Source organism: Bos grunniens, chromosome 20 (assembly GCF_055505025.1).
Source record: "Bos grunniens cultivar Pamir isolate PY7600 chromosome 20, Bosgru_T2T1.0, whole genome shotgun sequence".
NCBI classification, from domain to species: Eukaryota; Metazoa; Chordata; class Mammalia; order Artiodactyla; family Bovidae; genus Bos; species Bos grunniens.
This window is the reverse complement of record NC_141184.1, coordinates 6464301-6484694: the sequence shown is the minus strand read 5'-3', so window position 1 is coordinate 6484694 and position 20394 is coordinate 6464301. Positions and strand designations below refer to the sequence as shown.

Genomic DNA, 20394 nt, shown 5'->3' with positions numbered 1-20394 from the left:
GGGCTACATGGACAGGATTTTTTATTTATTTTAGTTGTTCAGTCATGTCTGACTCTTTGTAACCCCATGGGCTGTAGCCAGCCAGGCTCCTCTGTCCATGGAGTTCTCCAGGCCAGAATACTGGAGTGGGTTGCCATTCCCTTCTCCAGGGGATCTTCCCCATCCAGGGATGGAATCCGGGTCTCCTGCATTGCATGCAGATTCTTTACCATCTGAGCCACCTGGGAAGGATACTGACAGGATACTGACCAGTTAATAAAAGTGGTGCAGGGAATTCCCTGGTAGTCCGGAGGTTAGGACTCTGGTGCTTTCACTGCTGGGGCTTGGGTTTGATACCTGGTTGGGGAATTAAGATCCCACAAGCCTCACAACTCAGTAAAAAAAAAAAGTAGTACAACATAGCCAACACTGCCCAAGAAGCTGGTGTGGGCTGTTTTTAATTTTCACATTGCTTTACGGACACTTTACTACTTTAAAATTCTAGGGGTCTGAGAAAATTGTTATGACACCCTCCATGACTGTTTCACTTATCACCCTGTAAACCTAAACTGAGAGTAAAATGTTAACTCTGAGGTCAGCATCTTACAGTAGCTTAATCAATGCAACCAATCAGAATTCAGGTCCCCAGGGAATCCCCAAATAAGGGAATGGATGCCCCACCTTTACAGAGCCATCTCTGATTCTTCTCACTGATGGAGAGGAGGTAAGACCCTCCTTGTGCAGTTCAGGGCAGGCTGGGTTTTCAGATAATCACACAGAAAATACATGCAAGCAACCTAGAGGGAAAAATCCTTTACTGGGACTCCTCACACATGTAAACATCAGTTTAGGAGTAGAAATGACCTTCTCTACATAACTCCCAGATCCTGAGCCTTAGTGAGGAATTGTGGCAAGTGCCACTGTGGACTTGGAGAAAAACCACACAAGGAAAGACTCATTGCTGGCCCAGGCAGTGCATTGGAAAGTGCAGAACTCAATGGACCTCTGAAATAATTGCGTGCAACATGGCCTATGAGACAGACTTGGGTACCGATACACAGATGCCTTATTTCTTTCTGATGTTCTTGGTTGACTAGAAAGAACTGTAACCTGCTGTCTTGGATTTCATTTAGATTTCCCAAAAATTTCTTTGATTCATCCAGCCCCAAAGAACTGCTGACTTCAATCAGAGCCCGTCTCTCCCATGTGGGCCATTCACAGGCCAGGGCTGTTGGGCTCCTGAAGCTTGAAGGATGAATTTTTCCATCTACAGGCCCATTCCTGGGTTCCTTGCTCTTATTGAACACAGGGTAGACTGGGAGGAAGAGGAGTAGGTAGCATGTGGGGGACATCAGCACAGACAGAATAAGATTCCGGGATGTCTTCTGGCAACGTCTAGTCAACCAGGCCGGTCATATTAGTTTCTTGTGGCTGCTGAAACCATCTCACAGCATGGCTTAAATCAGCATAAACGTGTCACCTCACGGTTCTGGAGGCTAGACATTCAAAATCAGGGTGCCGGCAGGGCTGCCCTCCCTCTGAAACCTGCAGAGAAATCCATCCTTGTCTCATCCTGGCTTCAGTGACTGGTTGGGCACTGTTTCATTCCAATGGCTATCTTCATCATCACGTGGTTCCCCTGACCCCATCCTATGTCTGTCTCCATATAGCTGTCTTCTTCTTCTTTTATTTTCAATCCACATAATTTTTTAAAAAATCACTATTTTTGGCTGTGCTGGGTCTTTGTTGCTGTGTGTAGGCTTTTTCTCTAGTTGCGATGTATGGGCTTCTCACTGAAGTGGCTTCTCCAGTTGTGAAGCATGGGCTCTAGGGTGCGTGGGCTCCAGTAGTTGGGGCTCCTGGGCTCTAGAGCACAGGCTCAGCAGTTGTGGTCCATGGGCTTAGTTGCTCCGTGGATGTGGGATCGTCCCAGATGAGGGATCGCACCCATGTCCCCTGCACTGCAAGGTGGATTCTTAACCATCGGACCACCCTGGCCATCTTCTTATAAGGACACCAGTCATATTGGATTAGAGCCACCCTGCTCTCCCTGATGGCTCAGCAGTAAAGAATCTGCCTATAATGCAGGAGTTGCAGGAGACATGCGTTTGATCCTGGGGTGGGGAAGATCCCCTGGAGAAGGAATGGAAGCCCACTCCAGTGTTCTTGCCTGGGAAATCCCATGGAACGATGAGCCTGGTGGGCTGCAGTCCATGGGGTGGCAGAGTCAGGCGTGACCTAGCACAGGCAGCAGCACACCAGCAGGACCACATTGTAACTGAATACACGTGCAACGACCCTATGTCCAAATGAGGTCACCTCCTCAGCCACTGGGGTTTGGACCTCAACACATCTTCGTGTAGGTGACACAGTTCATGCATTAACAACTGTGTCGGCCATTTATATAAAATTGACAGTCACTGGGATATGAGGTCTCTCTCCTTTAAGTTTTAGGGTGAAATCCACTTTGGACTTGACCATGTTAGGGTCGTGTTGCCACTCTGTTATGAAGTATGGAAGACAGAGCTAATATAACAGAAAGTTTCTGACTCTAGGATTCTTCGCTTGACAGTGCTAGCCAAAATGTGACCAGACAGCTTATTTTTCAGTCTGAAAAATTGGGCTCTGGAGACACAGACACCCACATGTGCCTGTAGCCACACACTAATTTACAGCCAGCCCTCACCCTGAGGCTGTTAATGGAGCCATCACTCTGGCCCTCAGGTTTCCAGAGGCCAAGAAAACAAAGAAACCTAACAAATTGGGTGAGGGTGATGGAAGTGCTTGGTGAACAGTCTCTAACCTAAAGGCAAACAGCTCCGTGAGATAAAAATGACATTTTCACTGCTCTCAGGGGAGAATGCAGTCCAGGCATGTATCCACACACATAATATTTCAAAACTTTTTATTTTCTATACATAAGCTTCTTATTAAGAAGACGACCTCAAGAAACTGAGTTTCTGTGGTATTAGAAACAATACGCAAATGGAGGTAAAAATAAGACCTTCCCAGGCCTCTCACTGGGATCAAAAGTAGTCTGACCTCTGGGGCCCTGGTTCCTGAAGCCCATGTTTCATAAAGAAAAGATCCACAAAGAGACGATGGCTCCCGCCCCCTTCCTCCCACATGAGACCCTCGTGTTGAACGGCTGACGATCAGTTTACTTCTGGCTATAGCTGTGTGATACCAGTAAGTTAGGAACTGCCTGGCTTTACCGACCAGACACCTCTGAACCCTCAGGCATCTTCACTGTGTGCTGTGCTTAGTCACTCAGTCCTGTCCGACTCTTTAATATTCAGTCGTGTCCACTTCAATATTCTTGGCTGGAAAATTCCATGGACAGAGGAGTCTGGTGGGCTCCATACGGCCCAGGGGGGTCACAGAGTCAGAAATGACTGAGCAACTAAACATCACCAGCTGAGTCAGGGCTGGGAGTGACCTGTGTAGACACTTTGTCTTATGACATATTTCATTGTGACCCTTTGGACTGTAGGCCGCCAGACTCTTCTGGAGGCATGTGGGATTCTCCAGGCAAGAATACTGGTATGGGTTGCCATTTTCTTCTCTAGGGGATCTTCCCGACCCAGGAATCAAACCCGTATCTCCTATGTCTCTTGGATTACAGGTAGATTCTTTACCCACTGAGCCATCATTGTGAAGGGATGCAAAAAGCTCAAGTTTTGGCCAAGTGGATGCTGCTGCAAGGATGAATCTGCTGCACCTTGCAGAGCATAGGACTGGGATCTCAATTACAATGTCAGAAGATGATGCTGTCCAGAACAAAGCAAAAACACACTAGAAAGGAAATGCTGGCGTTAAAATGCAGAAGGCAAAATAAAGACGGCCAATTGCCCTGTCAGGAAATCTTCTTCCAAGTCTGGCTGGAGAAGGAGTCGCTGAGATGTAGGTACCACTTTTCTGACGCTCCCTTCTGGTTTTCCAGTTAAACAGCATATAGCATCCTGCTGATATCTGCTCTCAGAACACTCTTCCCCTCTGGTCACCAGCACAGTGGCTGAGTCCTGGCGAGGCGATGCTGGTGGGTGATGAAGCATGAAGATGACAGCTCATCTAGGATTCCTGTACTCTACTTCTCAGACTTAGCAGCCATCAAAGCACACCTATTTCCCGACGGCTGATCTGTTTGTTTCCAATGACTGCCAGGGCTGTGGTCAGACAGGAGAGTTCTAAAACAGCTCAGTCATTTAAAAAGATAAACCATTCCTTTCCAATGGTGGGAGATGCATCATATGGGCTTCCCTGGTGGCTCAGTGATAAAGAATACACCTGCCAGTGACTGCCGACACAGGAGACATGGGTTCAATCCATGGGTTGGGAAGATCCTGTGGAGAAGGAAATGGCAACTACAATATTCTTGGCTGGAAAATTCCATGGATAGAGGAGTCTGGTGGGTTACAGTCTAGGAGGTCACAGAGTCGGACATGACTGAGTGACTAAACTTCACCAGCCAAGTCAGGGCTGGAAGTGACCTGTGTAGACACTTTGTCTTTTGATATATTTCAGTTACTTTCATTCTAGTTTTATTGAAATATAACTGACTGTGTAAGTTTGAGGTGTACAATGTGTTTTGATACACTTACATATTGGAAAATGTTTATCACCATAGCGTTAGCTATCACCCTCATCACCTCAGCTCAGTTCAGATCAGTTCAGTTGCTCAGTTGAGTCTGACTCTTTGCCACCGCATGGACTGCAGCACACCAGGCTTCCCTGTCCATCACCAACTCCTAGAGCTTGCTCAAACTCATGTCCACCAGGTTGGTGATGCCATCCAACCATCTCAACCTCTGTTTTCCCCTTATCCTCCTACCTTCAATCTTTCCCAGCACCAGGGTCTTTTCTAATGAGTCAACTCTTTATATAAGGTGGCCAAAATATTGAAACATCAGCTTCAGCATCAGTCCTTCCAATGAATATTCAGGATTGATTTCCTATAGAATTGACTGGTCTTATCTCCTTGCAGTCCAAGGGACTCTCAAGAGTCTTCTCCAATACCACAGTTCAAAAGCATCAGGTCTTTGGCGCTCAGCTTTAGTCCAACTCTCACATCCATACATGGCTACTGGAAAAACCGTAACTGACTAGATGGACCACTGTTTGAAAAGCGATGTCTCTGCTTTTTAATACACTATTTAAGTTGGACATAGTTTTTCTTTCAAGGAGCAAACATCTTTTAAGTTCATTGCTGCAGTCACCATCTGCAGTGATTTTGGAGCCCAAGAAAATAAAGTCTCTCACTGTTTCCATTGTTTCCCCATCTATTTGCCATGAAGTGATAGGACTGCATGCCATTATCTTCATTTTTTGAATGTTGAGTTTTAAGCCAGATCTTTCACTCTCTGCTTTTACTTTCATCAAGAGGCTCTTTAGTTCTTCTTCACTTGCTGCCATAAGGGTGGTGTCATCTGCATATCTGAAGTTATTGATACTTTTCCTGGCATTCTTGATTCCAGCACGTGCTTCATCCAGCCTGGCATTTTGCATGATGTACTCTGCATATAAGTTGAATAAGCAGGGTGACAATATACATCTTTGATGTATTTATTTCCCAATTTGGAACCAGTCTATGTCTTGTTTTAACTGTTGCTTCTTGACCTGCAAACAGATTTCTCAGGAGGCAGGTAAGGTGGTCTGGTATTCCCATCTCTAAGAATTTTCCACAGTTTGTTTTTCCACAAAAACTTTCCACAATTTTACACAGTGAAAGGCTTTAGTGCAGTCAATAAAGCAGAAGTAGATGTTTTTCTGGAATTCTCTTGCTTTTTTGATAACCAACGGATGTTGACACTTTGATCTCTGGTTCCTCTGCCTTTTCTAAATCTACTTTGAACGTCTGGAAGTTCTCGGTTCACATACTGTTGAGACCTGGCTTGGGGAAATTTGAGCATTACTTTGCTAGTGTGTGAGATGAGCACAGTTGTATGGTAGTTTAAACATTCTTTGGCATTGCCTTTCTTTGGGATTGGAATGAAAACTGACCTTTTCCAGTCCTGTGGCCACTGCTGAGTCTTCCCAATTTGCTGGCATATTGAGGGCAGTCCTTACACAGCATCATCCTTTAGGATTTGAAATAGCTCAACTGGAATTCCATCATCTCCACTAGCTTTGTTTGTAGTGATGTTTCCTAAGGCCCACTTGACTTTGCACTCCAGGATATCTGGCTCTAGGTGAGTGATCACACCACTGTGGTTATCTGGGTCATGAAGATCTTTTTTGTATAATTCTTCTGTGTATTCTTGCCACCTCTTCTTTGTATCTTCTGCTTCTCTTAGGTCCATACAATTTCTTTCCTTTATTGTGCCCATCTTTGCATGAAATGTTCCCTTGGTTTCTCTAATTTTCTTTGAAGAGATCTCTAGTCTTCCCCACTCTATTCTTTTCCTTGATTTGTTTATATTGATCACTTAGGAAGGCTCTCTTATCTCTCCTTGATATTCTTTGGAACTCTGCATTCAGATGTGTATATCTTTCCTTTTCTCCTTTGCATTTCTTTCCTCTTCTTTTCTCAGCTATTTGTAAGTCCTCCTCAGACAACCATTTTGCTTTTTGCATTTCTTTTTCTTCAGGATGGTCTTGATCACAGCCTCCTGTACAATGTCATGAACCTCGGTTTATAGTTCTTCAGGCCTCTGTCTATCAGATCTAATACCTTGAATCTATTTGTCACGTCCACTGAATAATGGTAAGGGATTTGATTTAAGTCATCACCTCAAGTGATTATCATCTCCTTTTTGTGGTGAGAACACTGAAAATCTATTCTTTTAGCAACTTTCAAGTATATAATACAGTATGATTATCTGTAGTCACCACACTGTCCCTTAGCTCTTCAAAACATATATTCATCTTATAACTGGAAGCTTGTGACTTTTGGCCAATTATCTCTCCACTTTCTCCCACTCCCAGCTCCTGGTAACCACCATTCTACTCTCTGTTTCTGTGAGTTCAGCTGTCTTAGACTTCACATATAAGTGAGATTATACAGTATTTGTCTCTCTGTCCGACTTACTTCACTAAGCATGATGCCCTCAGGGTCCATCCATGTTGTTGCAAATGGAGGATTTCCTTTTGTCTCATGGCTGAGAAAAAAATATCCCCTTATTTCCTTTTCTCCACATCCTTGCCAACACCTTCTATCTGTTGTCTTTTTGATGACAGCCATTCTAAGGAGTGTGAGGAAGTATTTTATTGTGATCTTGATATGCATTTCTCTGATTGTAATATTGAGCATTTTTTTACATATTGTTGTCCATTTGTATGTCTTCTTTGGAAAATGTCTATTCAACTCTTCTGCCTACTTTCAAATTGATTTTTTACACTGAATTCCACGAGCTCTTTGTGTATTTTGGATATTAATCCATTATCAGATATATTACTGGCAAATAGTTTCTCCCATTCCATAGCTTCCTTTTTCATTTCATTGACAGTTTCTTTTGCTAATCAGAAGCTTTTCAGTTTGATGAGTTTCACTCACTTATTTTAGCTTTTGTTGCTTGTGTTTTTGGTGTCATATCCAAACAAATCATTGTCAAGACCAATGTAAAGGAGATTTTTCCCCTTATGCTTTCTTCCAGGAATTTTAAATTTTCAGATCTTATATTTATAAGTATCTTATCCATTTCAAATTAATGTTTCTTAGTGGTGTATAATAGGGGTCCACCCTCATTCTTATGCATGTGGTATTCAATTTTTCCAATGTCATTTATTAAAGACACTATCCTTTTCTTATTGAGTACTATTGACTCCCTTGTAAAATATTAGTTTATTGCATATGCAAGGGGTTATTTATGGGCTTTGTATTCTGTTCCATTGGTCTGTGTCTATTTTTATGTCAGTGCCATACAGTTTTAATTACTGTAGCTTTGTAGTAGCAAGAATCCCTTAGAAGAAATGGAATAGCCCTCATTGTCAACAAGACTCTGAAATGCAGTACTTGGATGCAATCTCAAAAATGACAGAATGATCTCTATTCATCTCCAAGGTAAACTATTCAATATCACAGTAATCCAAGTCTATGCCCCAACCACTAATGCCAAAAAAGCTGAAGTTGAAAGGTTCTATGAAGACCTACAAGACCTTCTAGAACTAACACCCAGAAAAGATGTCTTTTTCATCATAGGGGGCTGGAATGCAAAAGTAGGAAATCAAGAGATAATGTGGAGTTAACAGGCAAGTTTGGCCTTGAAGTATAAAATGAAGCAGGGCAAAGTCTATCAGAGTTTTGCCAAGAGAACACACTGTCATAGCAAACATCCTCTTGCAACAACACAAGAGGCAACTCTACACATGGACTTCACCAGATGGTCAACACCGAAATCAGATTGATTATATTCTTTGCAGACAAAGATGGAGAAGTTCTATACAGTCAGCAAAAACAAGACCACACTGACTGTGGCTCAGATCATGAACTCCTTATTGCAAAATTCAGACTTAAATTGAAGAAGGTGGTCTCTCCCTGGCCCTCAGACTTGGGCCAGCTTTCTGTGCATGCCCAAGAGCTGTTGGTCCAAGCTCCCTCTCCATGCTGCCATTAGGAGGGAATATGCACAGGGACCTGGCCATAGGGTGGGGGTGTGTTTGAAGCATGTGGCTCAATGGGGGTCCCCGTGGGCTAGCTGGGGGGAATCTGTGAGTGAGGTGCTCCCAGTGGCTTGTGGGTAGGCTTCTTGACAAAGGCGGTGATGCAGTTAGTAGGATCTGCATTCCTTTAAAGCCCTCTGAGAGTCCTATCCACCTCTCTCCCAGCTTGGTAGCACCCTACACAGCTGGGAAGCTGAGTGCTCACAGAAGAAGTTACAGGCTGAGAAGATCTCTCTTGGACTGAAGCTGTGCCATCTTGGTGGAGGTGGGGTGGTATGGACAGAGTCAGACTGTTTCTCTTATTCACTTCTTATGTCCAAATTCACATTTTTTGCTTCAGTGTGGTGCTAGAACTTCTCCTCTGAAAACCTGGCCTTCCACAAAGGCTCTCTCATCCATGGGTCAGTGGCTAAGAGTGTTTCCAGGGGCTCCATGTCTGAGAGTGGCTGAAGCCGGATGACACGTCACTGCAGTGTCTGCAGCCAGGATAAAGGTCTGTATGCCTGCTGCCAGACATGTGGATGGGTGAGATTCCTCCTGGATCCAGTTTGGCACTGGATCCCACAGCTCCGACCAAGGCACTTCTGTCCACAGGGATTACAAACAAATTATTGTTGGGGACAAACATGAGGGATGTCTTATTCTGCCATGATGCTGATGTCACTCCTCCCCTATCTTTTTGGATCTCCACAGTTCTTCAAGGTCTGTCCAATATTACAGTAAACTCTGGACCACTTAACCAGCTCCCAGTCAACAGGTTCACTCAGTTCCTAGGCAGGTTGTAGGAACTCAACCTACAAGTTGCCTTTTGGTCTTCTGGTGAGACATACTTTTCTAACAGAGAGATTTTGTAAGTTCTTGAGAGCAGAGAGTACATTTTACTCATCTCCATGTGCTTGGGCTCCAGCATCAGGCCTGGAATACACAGCATGTTCAATGAAACTGTGCTGTAAAAAAGGAATGAATGGACAAATGGTTGTGTCAGTTTGAAACTTAAGGGGTTTCATTTCTAGACACTATTCCTTCCCCTGGCTGGACACAGATGCACTGGAATCCTACAGTCTTCTGGAGGCGGCCTGGTGTCATCCAGGGACAAAGGGCTCAAAGCCTCAAGCTTTTTCTGAGTGTTATGCACAAATGCCAAGCAAAACATCCTGGGATTGCAAAGCACGAACATAATGGGGGTTAGGCTCATGCTTAGAAAAAGCCCTGGAAGCAGCTGCAGGTCGAGAGAGATGGTGAAAGTGGGGCTGCAGAGGCAGTGCTGGCCTTCTGCTATGGAGATAAGATGCAGTCTGATTAACGCGGTCATCGTTTCACCCTGCGGAGAAGAGTGGTTTGAAGTGGGACACGACGGATACGTCAGTGTGACACCATGGGGCTGGCGCATCAGATACCACGGGGCTGTGCGCCGGGCTTTAGTCTCCTCCACTGGAGGGCTGATGACAAGAAGGCTGTATCCTGCCTAGTCTGGGAGTTCAGGCTCTCTGCAACCTCCTTCCTCCTCTCATTCTAAAATCAAACAAAACAAACCAAAAAAATGGCCTACAAATTGAGTATCTTCCTGCAAATGGGTCCAAATCACAGAGCATTTTCTTTTTTAGGTTAGATAGCAAAGGAGCTCATTAATGGTTGCTTTTTATAGGATAAAAGGAAGCCTGGTAGAATTTGTGTAGCCCTAGGACAACTTTCTTTGGTTGTTGCTGTTGTTAAATTAGGCAACTCAGATCACTGACCTCCTTTTACGTCTCGGCTCTGCTACCAGTGGCGTCGGCCACAGAGAAACAAACACGTGTTCTGTAGTTTCTAGAGATGGCACTGGGTGGGGGGAGGGGGAATTGGGAAGGGGGAGGGACTCTGAGATATTAAATTTGAAAGTAATTTAAATCTTTTCAATATTAACTTGGATATATTTTGGGCTTGAATACAAAGGTGGCATACTGTTTTTATTTAAAAGAGGAGGCCTCCAAGAGAGACAGATGTTTGGAATACCTCCGGGCCACCTCCCTCAGGGCTGGGCGTGCACCATTCTTTCTCCTGAGCACAAAGAATGCTGTGGTCCTTCCTCTAGGAGCCCCTTTGCATTGGGCTCCTCATCAGTTGATACACAGTTGGGATACTGTCAAAACATTATAATATGCCAAATTCTAGCCACTGGATTTTCCACGAGACACAGAAAAAACAGAATGCAGAACCATACTGAAGGTGCTTGACTTGGCTCCACTCTATGGAGCATTTCCATCGTCCTCTTTGGTATGGAGCTGTTGCTAAGGTCACCAAGTTAAATGACATGACAATCCAGAGCTTCTCCTTGGAAGAAGAAATGGCAACCCACTCCAGTATTCTTACCTGGAGAATCCCATGGACAGAGGAGCCTGGTGGGCTACAGTCTATGAAGCTGCAGAAAGCTGGACACGACTGAGTGACTAAGCATGCATCAGAACTTCTGAATGATGCTGGGTACTAAATATAACAGTGCTTAGTTATACACATTATTTATATGCTGCCCCAAAGTATTTATTTTATTAGGCTCAGGGTCCACATAGAGCTGGTTAAACGGGCTGGACTCCAGGTTAATCCTCTGTTCAGATTCTCGATTCCCCACCTTTAGAAGAGAAGGCATATTTCTAGTATTCAGGTGAGTTAACATAATGACTGGGTCCACATGAAATATTAACATTCATCCCCTGATATTTTTCAGCTCTGTAAGAATAAAAACACATGGGAAAAATCTGACAATGTCTTGCAGAGCCTGTAACAAGCCTTTGTCAGCAGAAGGAAAAGTGTCTTCAGAAAAAAACAGCTTCTGGCAATATCAGTGATTATTACCATCACCATCACCAAGTAGAGCCTCTGTAATGGTGCTGGCTGAGGGGTTCGAAAGACGGTGTCATGGACTGGAATCCGAATCATTGATTGATTGATTTAGCAATGCATCTTGTACCCCAGATGACACAGAGGACTGTTGTAAATGCCAAAGTATCTGGATATGGATTTTTCCAGACCTCCTAAAGATCAGACACTTCTGAGCTTCTTTCACCACGAGATCACTGATCATAGTCATGTGATGGCAAGTGAGGTACTGGGACTCTGCTGGCCTCCAATCGCATGGAGTTTTAATGGCACACTCTCTCAAGTTGACTCTTTTTTTGTTCTGTAAAGTTGGTTTTCTGTGTTCATGAATCTGTATGAATATCTTTGATATCATTTTCTGAATTTTCATGGGTCTGGTGGCTTTCTAGTGCACACTTCTGTTTTCTTGGCTGACCCTTCTGGCAAAAATATCCCTATTGGCTTGTCCATGGTCAATGTTAAATTTGGCTCAAAAAAGACCCCTGAATCATGGCAAACTCGCATAAAGGACAACAGCCCAGTCCGAACTGTGTATTCAGAAGATGGCCCAGTATTCCCCTATCCCCAGAGATGCTAAAGCCAAGCAGGACTGTGGTCCCTGTTTCTTGTTTGTAGGGAACAGACTCCAGCCTCCATGACCTTTCCTGAGTTCCAAAGGGCAGATTCGAACAGTTGTCAATCAGGGAAGGGAGGGGATGTGGAGACAAGGGAGGAGACCATCTGAGTCCAGATTAAAGGAGTGCAGGTCCCGCCTGCACCTTGACCCTTATTAGCAACCCTGTCCCGAGCCACTGCTACAAAACTCCTCATCATTTCTACTGGGTTGGGATGCACAGTTTTGAAGCATAAGCCCACTGTGTCCCCCTCTGCCTGGCGAAGCAATAAAGCCATTTTCTACTTCACCCAAAACTCTGAGATTCGATTCAGCAATGGTGCACAGAGTCTGAGTTTTCAGCATCCATAGTGACCAGAATCAGGCCAGTGAAGGGATGGGACCAAGCACGTGACTTCAATGGCCCAGGCCAGCTGGATCAGGAAAGGAGGGGCTGTTGGGCCCTGGTTTAAGCCAGCCCACTCCTTGAAGGGCGTGGGATGAAATGACACTCATTCTAGAAGAACTATATCAGACCAGCTTTTTTTAAGTTCTTAATTTCATATTTGATAGAGGTGTTTCACCATTAACAAACCAGATAAAGGATGAGGAGACCTTCATCAGTTTTTTGATGGGGGAAGGTCTTGAATCTCAGAAAAGGGAAAGAAAACATTGGCCTTGATGGGTTTTGGCTCTGGCATGAGACACATGGTTAAATCAAACACACAGTGCAGATGGAGAGATCAGGGGATTCCAAGCTGTCGCTCCCAAACCTACAAGTCGCTCAGTTGTGTTCGACTCTCTGTGGCCCCATAGACTATAGCTTGCCAGGCTTCTCTGTCCATGGGATTCTCCAGGCAAGAATACTGGAGTGGGTAGCCATTCCATTCTCCAGGGGATCTCCCCAACCCAGGGACTGAACCCAGGTCTCTCGTATTACAGGTGGATTCTTTACCATCTGAGTCTGGTTTCTTGCGTGGGGTTCGTTTTAAACTGCTATTAGAGAACATTTGTTAATTTTGAGGTGTGATGTTATTATGTCAGTAATATTTATCTTCTGGGGCTTCCCTGGTGGCTCAGTGGTGAAGAATTTTCCTGCCAATGCAGGAGATAGGAATTCGATCCCTGGGTCCAGGATCCCCTGGAAAAAGAAATGGCAACCCACTCCAGTATTCTTGCCTGGAGGATCCCGTGAACAGAGGAGCCTGGCAGGCTACAGTCCATGGGGTTGCAAAGAGTCAGACACGACTGAGGGACTAAACAGCAACAAGGACTCATCTTTTGGCCAAGGGATGCTTCTCGGAGTCCCGTGGCAGCTCAAGCAGGAACCTGGAGATGCCCAAAATTTAGCCTGCTGTGGCTGCTGGAAGGAGAAGAAGGACTCCATCATGAAGACTGTCAGTCATCTTAAGGCAGGATGTGAACTGAGTCTGAACCCTGTTAACCGTTAAAGAAAAACCAGGAAACCCCCTCCTCACAGATGGCAAACAAAGACTGGAAGTAAAGGTCAGGTTATCTCAGTTGGATTAACAATAATGCCTGTACCTGCATGTTGCAATTCCTAATACTTCCGCACCTGCGTGTTGTAAAGCTAATTACTAACTAACCCTACTGACTCCAGTATTCTTGGGGTCCCCTGGTGGCTTGGTTGGTAAAGAATCTGCCTGCAATGTGGGAGATCTGGGCTCGATCCCTGGGTTGGGAAGATCCCCTGGAGAAGGGAAAGGCTACCCACTCCAGTATTCTGGCCTGGAGAATTCCATGGACTGTATAGTTCACAGGGTTGCAAAGAGTCAGACATGACTGAGCGACTTTAACTTTCAACTAGTCATGTAGTGGAGGGTTAAAACCAAGTCCTCCGAAATCATCAGGGTCCTTGTTGAGAACCGATTCCCCTTGGACCTGCTAGCATAATAAACTGTACTCCACTGTCTTGAATGTCTTCTGAGGACTGTTTTGTGACTCTGGATTCTACAAGAAGTCAAGATGAGGGAGGTGGGCTTCCCTTGTGGCTCAGTGGTAAAGAATCCAGCTGCCAGTGCAGGAGTCATGAGTTTGATCCCTGACCTGGGAATATCCACATGCTTGGAGCAACAGAGCTCCTGAGTCACAACTACTGAGCCACACACCCTGAAGCCAGTACTCTGCAACCGAAGAAGCCCCGCAATGAGGAGACTGTGCACCACGAGTGGAGACCAGACCCCCTCGCTGCACCCAGAGAAAAGCCCATGCAGCACGAAGACCCAGCACAGTCTGATAAATGAATACAATTAAAAAAAAAGATCAGGGAGGCAGGTGCACCCTCCTAGGGGCTTCCCTGGTGGCTCAGATGGTAAAGAATCTGCCTGAAATGTAGGTGACTTGAGGTCGGAAGGAAAGGCAGGTGCCTGAAGCTTGTGAGGTCAGCCCTCCCAGCTAGAAGGTGATTATAAAGACAGAACCAAGAAGCACACACTACAGACCTTGAACAAAACAAAGGGCTCTGAAAGTAAACCTTTTCTTCAACCAAATAACTACTTTTCTGCTGCTGGGGTTCTCATCAGAGGTGGTGTGTCTCCCTCAGGTCTCCAAAGCAATCCCCACCCCCATCAGAAACTTGCTAATCTAATTTCTTCTTTTGCTTTGACTTTAAATTTAATAAAGTGCAATTCAGTTGTGTCCTCAGCCATGCGTCAGAATCAGTGATGCTACATTTATTTAGGGATTCGATAGAGGCTCTCCATGCAGTAGAGAAATAGTAAAGCATGTATGGTTGGTAATTTTGAGAATGTATCGGAAAATCAATTTCTGATTTCATTCTCATCTTGGCTAAGGAATCACAAAATTACCTTAATGCAATTATGTACTTTTACAACTCCACCACTCACCACTTGACTACAGATTATTAGGGTTTCATGGCATGCAGGATGACAAAAATTAAGTTAGGTGAAGAGAGTGTGGTGTAGTTGTGTTTCTAAAAGCAATCGTTTTGAGAGGAAAACTTTACACAGTGAGGTTCCTATGTTCTTGACATCAGGCCTCCCTTGGCAAAGTAGCCATGCTCTGTCAACACAAAACATCTTTCGGCAGCAAAAAAATCTATGCAAATATTTAAGGCATTTATTTTATGTTACAAGAAATACAGAAATATTATGAGAGATTATGCAAAGTGCTCACAGGAAAAACCTGAAGTCTGAAATAAACTTAACAGTTGATACAAAATGTGTTTTTGCTGTCAAGATGTGAGTTGGAGAATATCATGATTAAAACTCTTTTTTTTTTCAAGCAATGAATAAATATTTATGATAGGTTTGCAGAAGCAATTTGATAACAGGAGACATTTTATAAATCCAAAGGAGTGGACTTGGGAAGATCCTTCTTGAAGCATCCAGTCCTAATGTTGGCAGTGTAAACACAACCACATCCTTGGGGGCCTTCCCTGCTGTCTCAATGGTAAAGAATTCTCCTGCCAATGCAGGAAATGTGGGTTCGATCCCTGGGTCGGAAGATCCCCTGGAGAAGGAAATGGCAACCCACCCAGTATTCTTGCCTGGGAAATCTCATGGACAAAAGAGCCCAGTGGGCTACATTCCATGGGGTCACAAAGAGTCAGACAACGACTTGGCAACTAAACAGCCATAACAACAATCCTTTCTTGGAACTTGCCACAGTTGATAGTATTCCCTCTACACCAGGATGTTTTAGGAAATCTTCAATTAGAAATTTTGCATTATACCTTGTGAATAGAATCATTTATTTTCCCCAGTACTTTTGTGTATATGGATTCAGTTGTTTTGACCTGGGGGCTGTACTCTCTTGCACGACACATTCTTCAAAGTCTGGAGGCCTTTACAGTGTTCGTGACTTGGGGTGGAGGATTGTGTCTGGCATCTAGCGGGCAGAGGCCAGTTGTTCTTGTTTAGTTGCTAAGTCGTCCTTGCAACCCCATGGACTGTGGCCCGCCAGGTTCCTCTGTCCATGGACTTTTCTAGGCAGGAATCCTGGAATGGGTTGCCATTTCCCTCTCCAGAGGATCTTCCCGACCCAGCCAAGGGTGCTGCAAAATAACCTTCAATGCATAGGGCAACCCCTCCTCCCAAACTCTCCCTCCAAAAATTATTTCAGTCCAAAATATCAATAATACTGATGGGGAAAAAGATTATTCTTATTAATATAGTACAGATTATAACACAGATGGTCTCTCTAAACCCTTTCACATCTACTGATCATCTATAATCATGCCTAGATCACACCTATGTAATCTATGATACAAACACAGAGCATCCTCCAGAATCACCACTTCAAAGAAACTCTCACACAGATTCCCAACAGCAATGCCATTCATCTACTCCACACACTCTTCTGTTACCAACATCCCATGAAAGGACTAAAGTAAAGAGAAGGGAGAGGAAGAGGGTTACCTCTCGAACAGGACCTGGCTGTAGTCGTCCAGGAGGGGAGCGTGAGTGTGGAGGAAGATGGTGTTGTAGCCCACCAAGGCTGCCATCATGATCAGCATCTTCAGCTCGTAATTCACACGCAGGAAGACGGAACAGGAGATCAGCCCAAGGATGCAGCTGTATATAAAGTACTGGAACCGGGAAATACATCGGGTGAATACTGAGGATCTGTTCTGAGGAATGCCGGAGTGAGAATTAAAACTGGGGACCACCACCAAGCTCCCTGGGTCGATTCCCAAACTGATCATGAAAGCAGATGCCTTCTGTGCTCTTTGATCCAGTGGTAAATGACTAAACACACTGGATTTAGAAAAGAATTCCTCACGGCATGGCTTGCTCACCCAGCGTAGCGTGTTTAATCAAAATAATCGGGCATATGGCCAAATACTTTTCACAAAGAAGTTTTAGAAATCTATGCTGAAGCCATGTCATCATAAGCAGATGTCATTTGCTTCTTGAAACAATATGACTCCCCACACATTTATAGATTACAACACAGTGACTGTCCACAGGATCTTTTGTGGGCTTTCAATGATTTAATTCATTAAGGGGATACAAATCATTACAGGTAATTCTGTTAAAGGTGTAACAAAGCCCAGGGGTTTTATTAAAAGGGCAGTTGTGTGTCAGAGGGATTATCTAGAATAAAAAGGACTTAAGAAACTAAAAGTTTTGAACTATGTATATGATAAACAACAAGTACCTACGTATAGCACAGGGTACTCTACACAGTATTCTGTGATAACCTGTATGAGAAAACAACCTAAAAAGAATGAGCATATGTTTATACACAATTGAATCACTGTGCAGCATACCTGAAGCTAACACCACAGAGCAAATCAACTACACCCCCAAAATTAAAATGTTAACCATTCTAAGGCGTTCATAGGCTTCACCGGACTGCTCAGGAATCTTTATTCGAGATGAAGAATTACAGCAAAGATGATTGAGAATAAATTAAAGCACCATATAAAGTAAAACAAAGCTTCCCAGGTGGCTCAGTGGATTAAGAATCTGCTTGCAATTCAGGAAACGGGTTTGATCCTCAAGTTGGGAAGATTTCCTGGAGAAGGGGATGGCAACCTACTCCAGTATTCTTGCCTGGAGAATTTCATGACAGAGGAGCCTGGTGGCTACAGTCCATGGGGGTCGCAAAGAGTCTGACATGACTGAAGCAACTGAGCACACACACAGAGTGAAACAAACAAGATTAACATATGTTGAAAGTCACTGGCCGTAGACGTGAGGGTTCACTCCAGCTCTCGCTCCCACCCCACTGGTCTGTGTTTTCCTTACTCCAGTTTCACACTGCCTTGAATACTGTAGTTTGATAGTAAAATTTGAAATTGAAAAACAAAAAACTAAAAGCTTTGAGCCTTGTCCAGGGGATCTTCTCTGGTGGCTCAGATGGTAAAGAATCCACCTGTAATGCGTTCAATCCCTGGGTTGGAAGATTCCCTGGAGGAGGGCATGGTAACCCACTCCAGTATTCTTGCCTGCAGAATCCCCCTGGACAGAGGAGCGGGCTACCGTCCATGGGGGTCACCAAGAGTCAGACACAACAGAGCAAGTAAGCACACGCAAAAATCTTTGATCCCAGTGAGTCGTGAGTACCCTGGAAGCGGACAGGCACCCGAAGAAATTGAAGACCCCGGTGTGAGGAAGAGGCCGGGCACGGCCCATCTTCTGCGGTCCACGGGAGGTAAGCGGCAGGCCCCGCTGTGTGAGCACTCTTCTGTTAACCACAATGCACATCATTAAGACAGCACAGCCCTGGACTCAATCGTGCGCCAACCAGTCATTGGCTGAGTCACTTCAGGCCAGTCACCTGACTTGCCTGTGTCAGTGTCCTCATCTGAAAAATGAGCGTAATAATGTCCTTCTTCTAGATCACTGAGAAGAGCACACAAAGCTTGGAGCTCACTGCCCTGCAGGCCAGGGGGTGCCCGCCAAGTGGAAACAGTTTCCATTCTCACAAAGCCTTTGTCTGCTGGATCAAGGGGCTTTAAGAAGGGTGAGCTACCATCTCAGTGTTACTGCAGCAGAAGCAGCTCTCAGTAAAGTCTAATCATTTCAATAAAACACATCCGACTGATGTTTGATAAATCCTGCCTTTAAGAAACAGCCCAGGGTGTAAGCTGCTCCATTTTAGTTTCATTATAAGGGATACACCATGTACAAACTGCTTATTTTTGTCATTCTAGCTCTTTTATTTCCCCAGCCAAGGTCATTTACAGTCAGCCCTGGGTGAGAGTTGGTCTATAAAGAAGGCTGAGCACCAAAGAATTGATGCTTTTGAACTGCGGTGCTGGATAAGATTCTTGAGAGTCCCTTGGACAGCAGGGAGATCAAACCAGTCAATCCTAAAGGAAATCAGTCCTGATATTCATTGGAAGGACTGATGCTGAAGCTGAAGCTCCAATACTTTGGCCACCTGATGCAAGGAGGTGACTTACTGGAAAACACCCTGGTGCTGGGAAAGACAGGGCAAAAGGAGAAGGGGGAAGCAGAGGATGAGACAGTTAGATAGCATCACTAACTCAATGGACATGAGCTTGAGCAAACTTGAGGAGATAGTGAAGGACAGAGAAGCCTGGCATGTTGCAGTCCATGGGGTTGCAAGGAGTTGGACCCAACAACAACGGGGAAAAGCTCCTGATACTAGTGCCTCAGTCCTGTTCTTGGGAAGAAAGGAAAGCAGAAAAAACAGGCTGCAGCATTCCCACCAGTGTTCTCCCTTCCCTGTGAAAGGCACCCACGCAGCATCGATGCAGATCCCTACCCGTGAGGACTGAGGCCTGGCATCTCAGCTTCAGAAGGAAGACCAGCAATTAATTCCCCAGGGACCGACAACAATCAGGTCAGTCCTTGGGAAGGAAAGCACCCCTCAGCCGGGAGCCATGATGGGCGGCAGCAGGCTTGGGGATGCTGAAGGTCTATGAGCACAGTTTCTTTGGCAACAATGACCTCATGTCAGTTCTCCACTGTTCTGACCACTGACCCTCTGAACGACAGAGAACAGGAAGAGGAAAGGAGTCTCGGAAACACATCCTGATGGGCCAGTTGAGCTGGTGGAGAGGAACTGTGGAACCCAGAGTCTGGGAGAGAGAAGGGCTTCCCTGGTAGCTCAGCTGGTAGAGAATCCGCCTGCGATGCAGGAGACCCCTGTTTGAATCCTGGGTCGGGATGATCTGCTGGGGAAGGGATAGGCTACCCACTCCAGTATTCTTGGGCTTCCCTGGTGGCTCAGCTGGTAAAGAATCCGCCTGCAATGTGGGAGACCTGGGTTCAATCCCTGGGTTGGGAAGATCCCCTGGAGAAGGGAAAGGCTACCCACCCCAGTAATGTGGCCTAGAGAACTCCATGGACTATATACTCCAAGGGTTTGCAAAGAGTCAGACATGATTGAGCGACTTTCACTTTGGGTACTTTTCACTTTTGGGACAGAGAGGACGGGCACCACCGACTCAGCCTCCCTAAAGCAAAGGGTGAGGTGGCCTGGGCTTTGAAACCAGCCTCATTCATAGCGCACTTTGCCATTATTACCTTGTTGTTCAGTCGCTAAGTCAAGTCCGACTCTTTACAACCCCTTGGACGGCAGCACACCAGGCTTCCCTGTCTGTCACGATCTCCTATAGCTTGCTCAAACTCAGGTCCATTGAGTCAGTGATGCCATCCAACCATCTCATCCTCTGCCGTCCCCTTCTCCTCCTGCCCTCAATCTTTCCCAGGGTCATGGTCTTTCCCCTTTTCCACCAAGGTCTTTTATTACCTTAATGACTTAAATCACTTATGTACATACTTAATGAGTAAGTATTGTCCTTAGAGGTCGGGTGGGGTGTGAGGCTCAGTGACACATGGGCATCAGTACTGGGACCGCCTCTGAAAGCAGCTCAGGGAGCCCTCCAACCGTCTGAGAGTCCTCAGGGGGCC

General features: G+C 45.2%; 1 protein-coding gene across 2 annotated transcripts in view; it reads right to left on the bottom strand.

Annotated features, from left to right (window-relative positions):
• The window catches only part of ADCY2 (adenylate cyclase 2), a 454409-nt gene that overhangs the window by 37830 nt on the left and 396185 nt on the right, over positions 1–20394 (bottom strand). For both annotated transcript variants that reach the window (XR_015148596.1, XM_086361165.1), the window contains exon 18: positions 16423–16592. Coding sequence is in view for 1 of the 2 variants with exons in the window: in XM_086361165.1 (XP_086217291.1) it covers positions 16423–16592 (170 nt within the window). In the remaining variant the exon portion in view is untranslated. The remainder of the gene's footprint in view (positions 1–16422; positions 16593–20394) is intronic.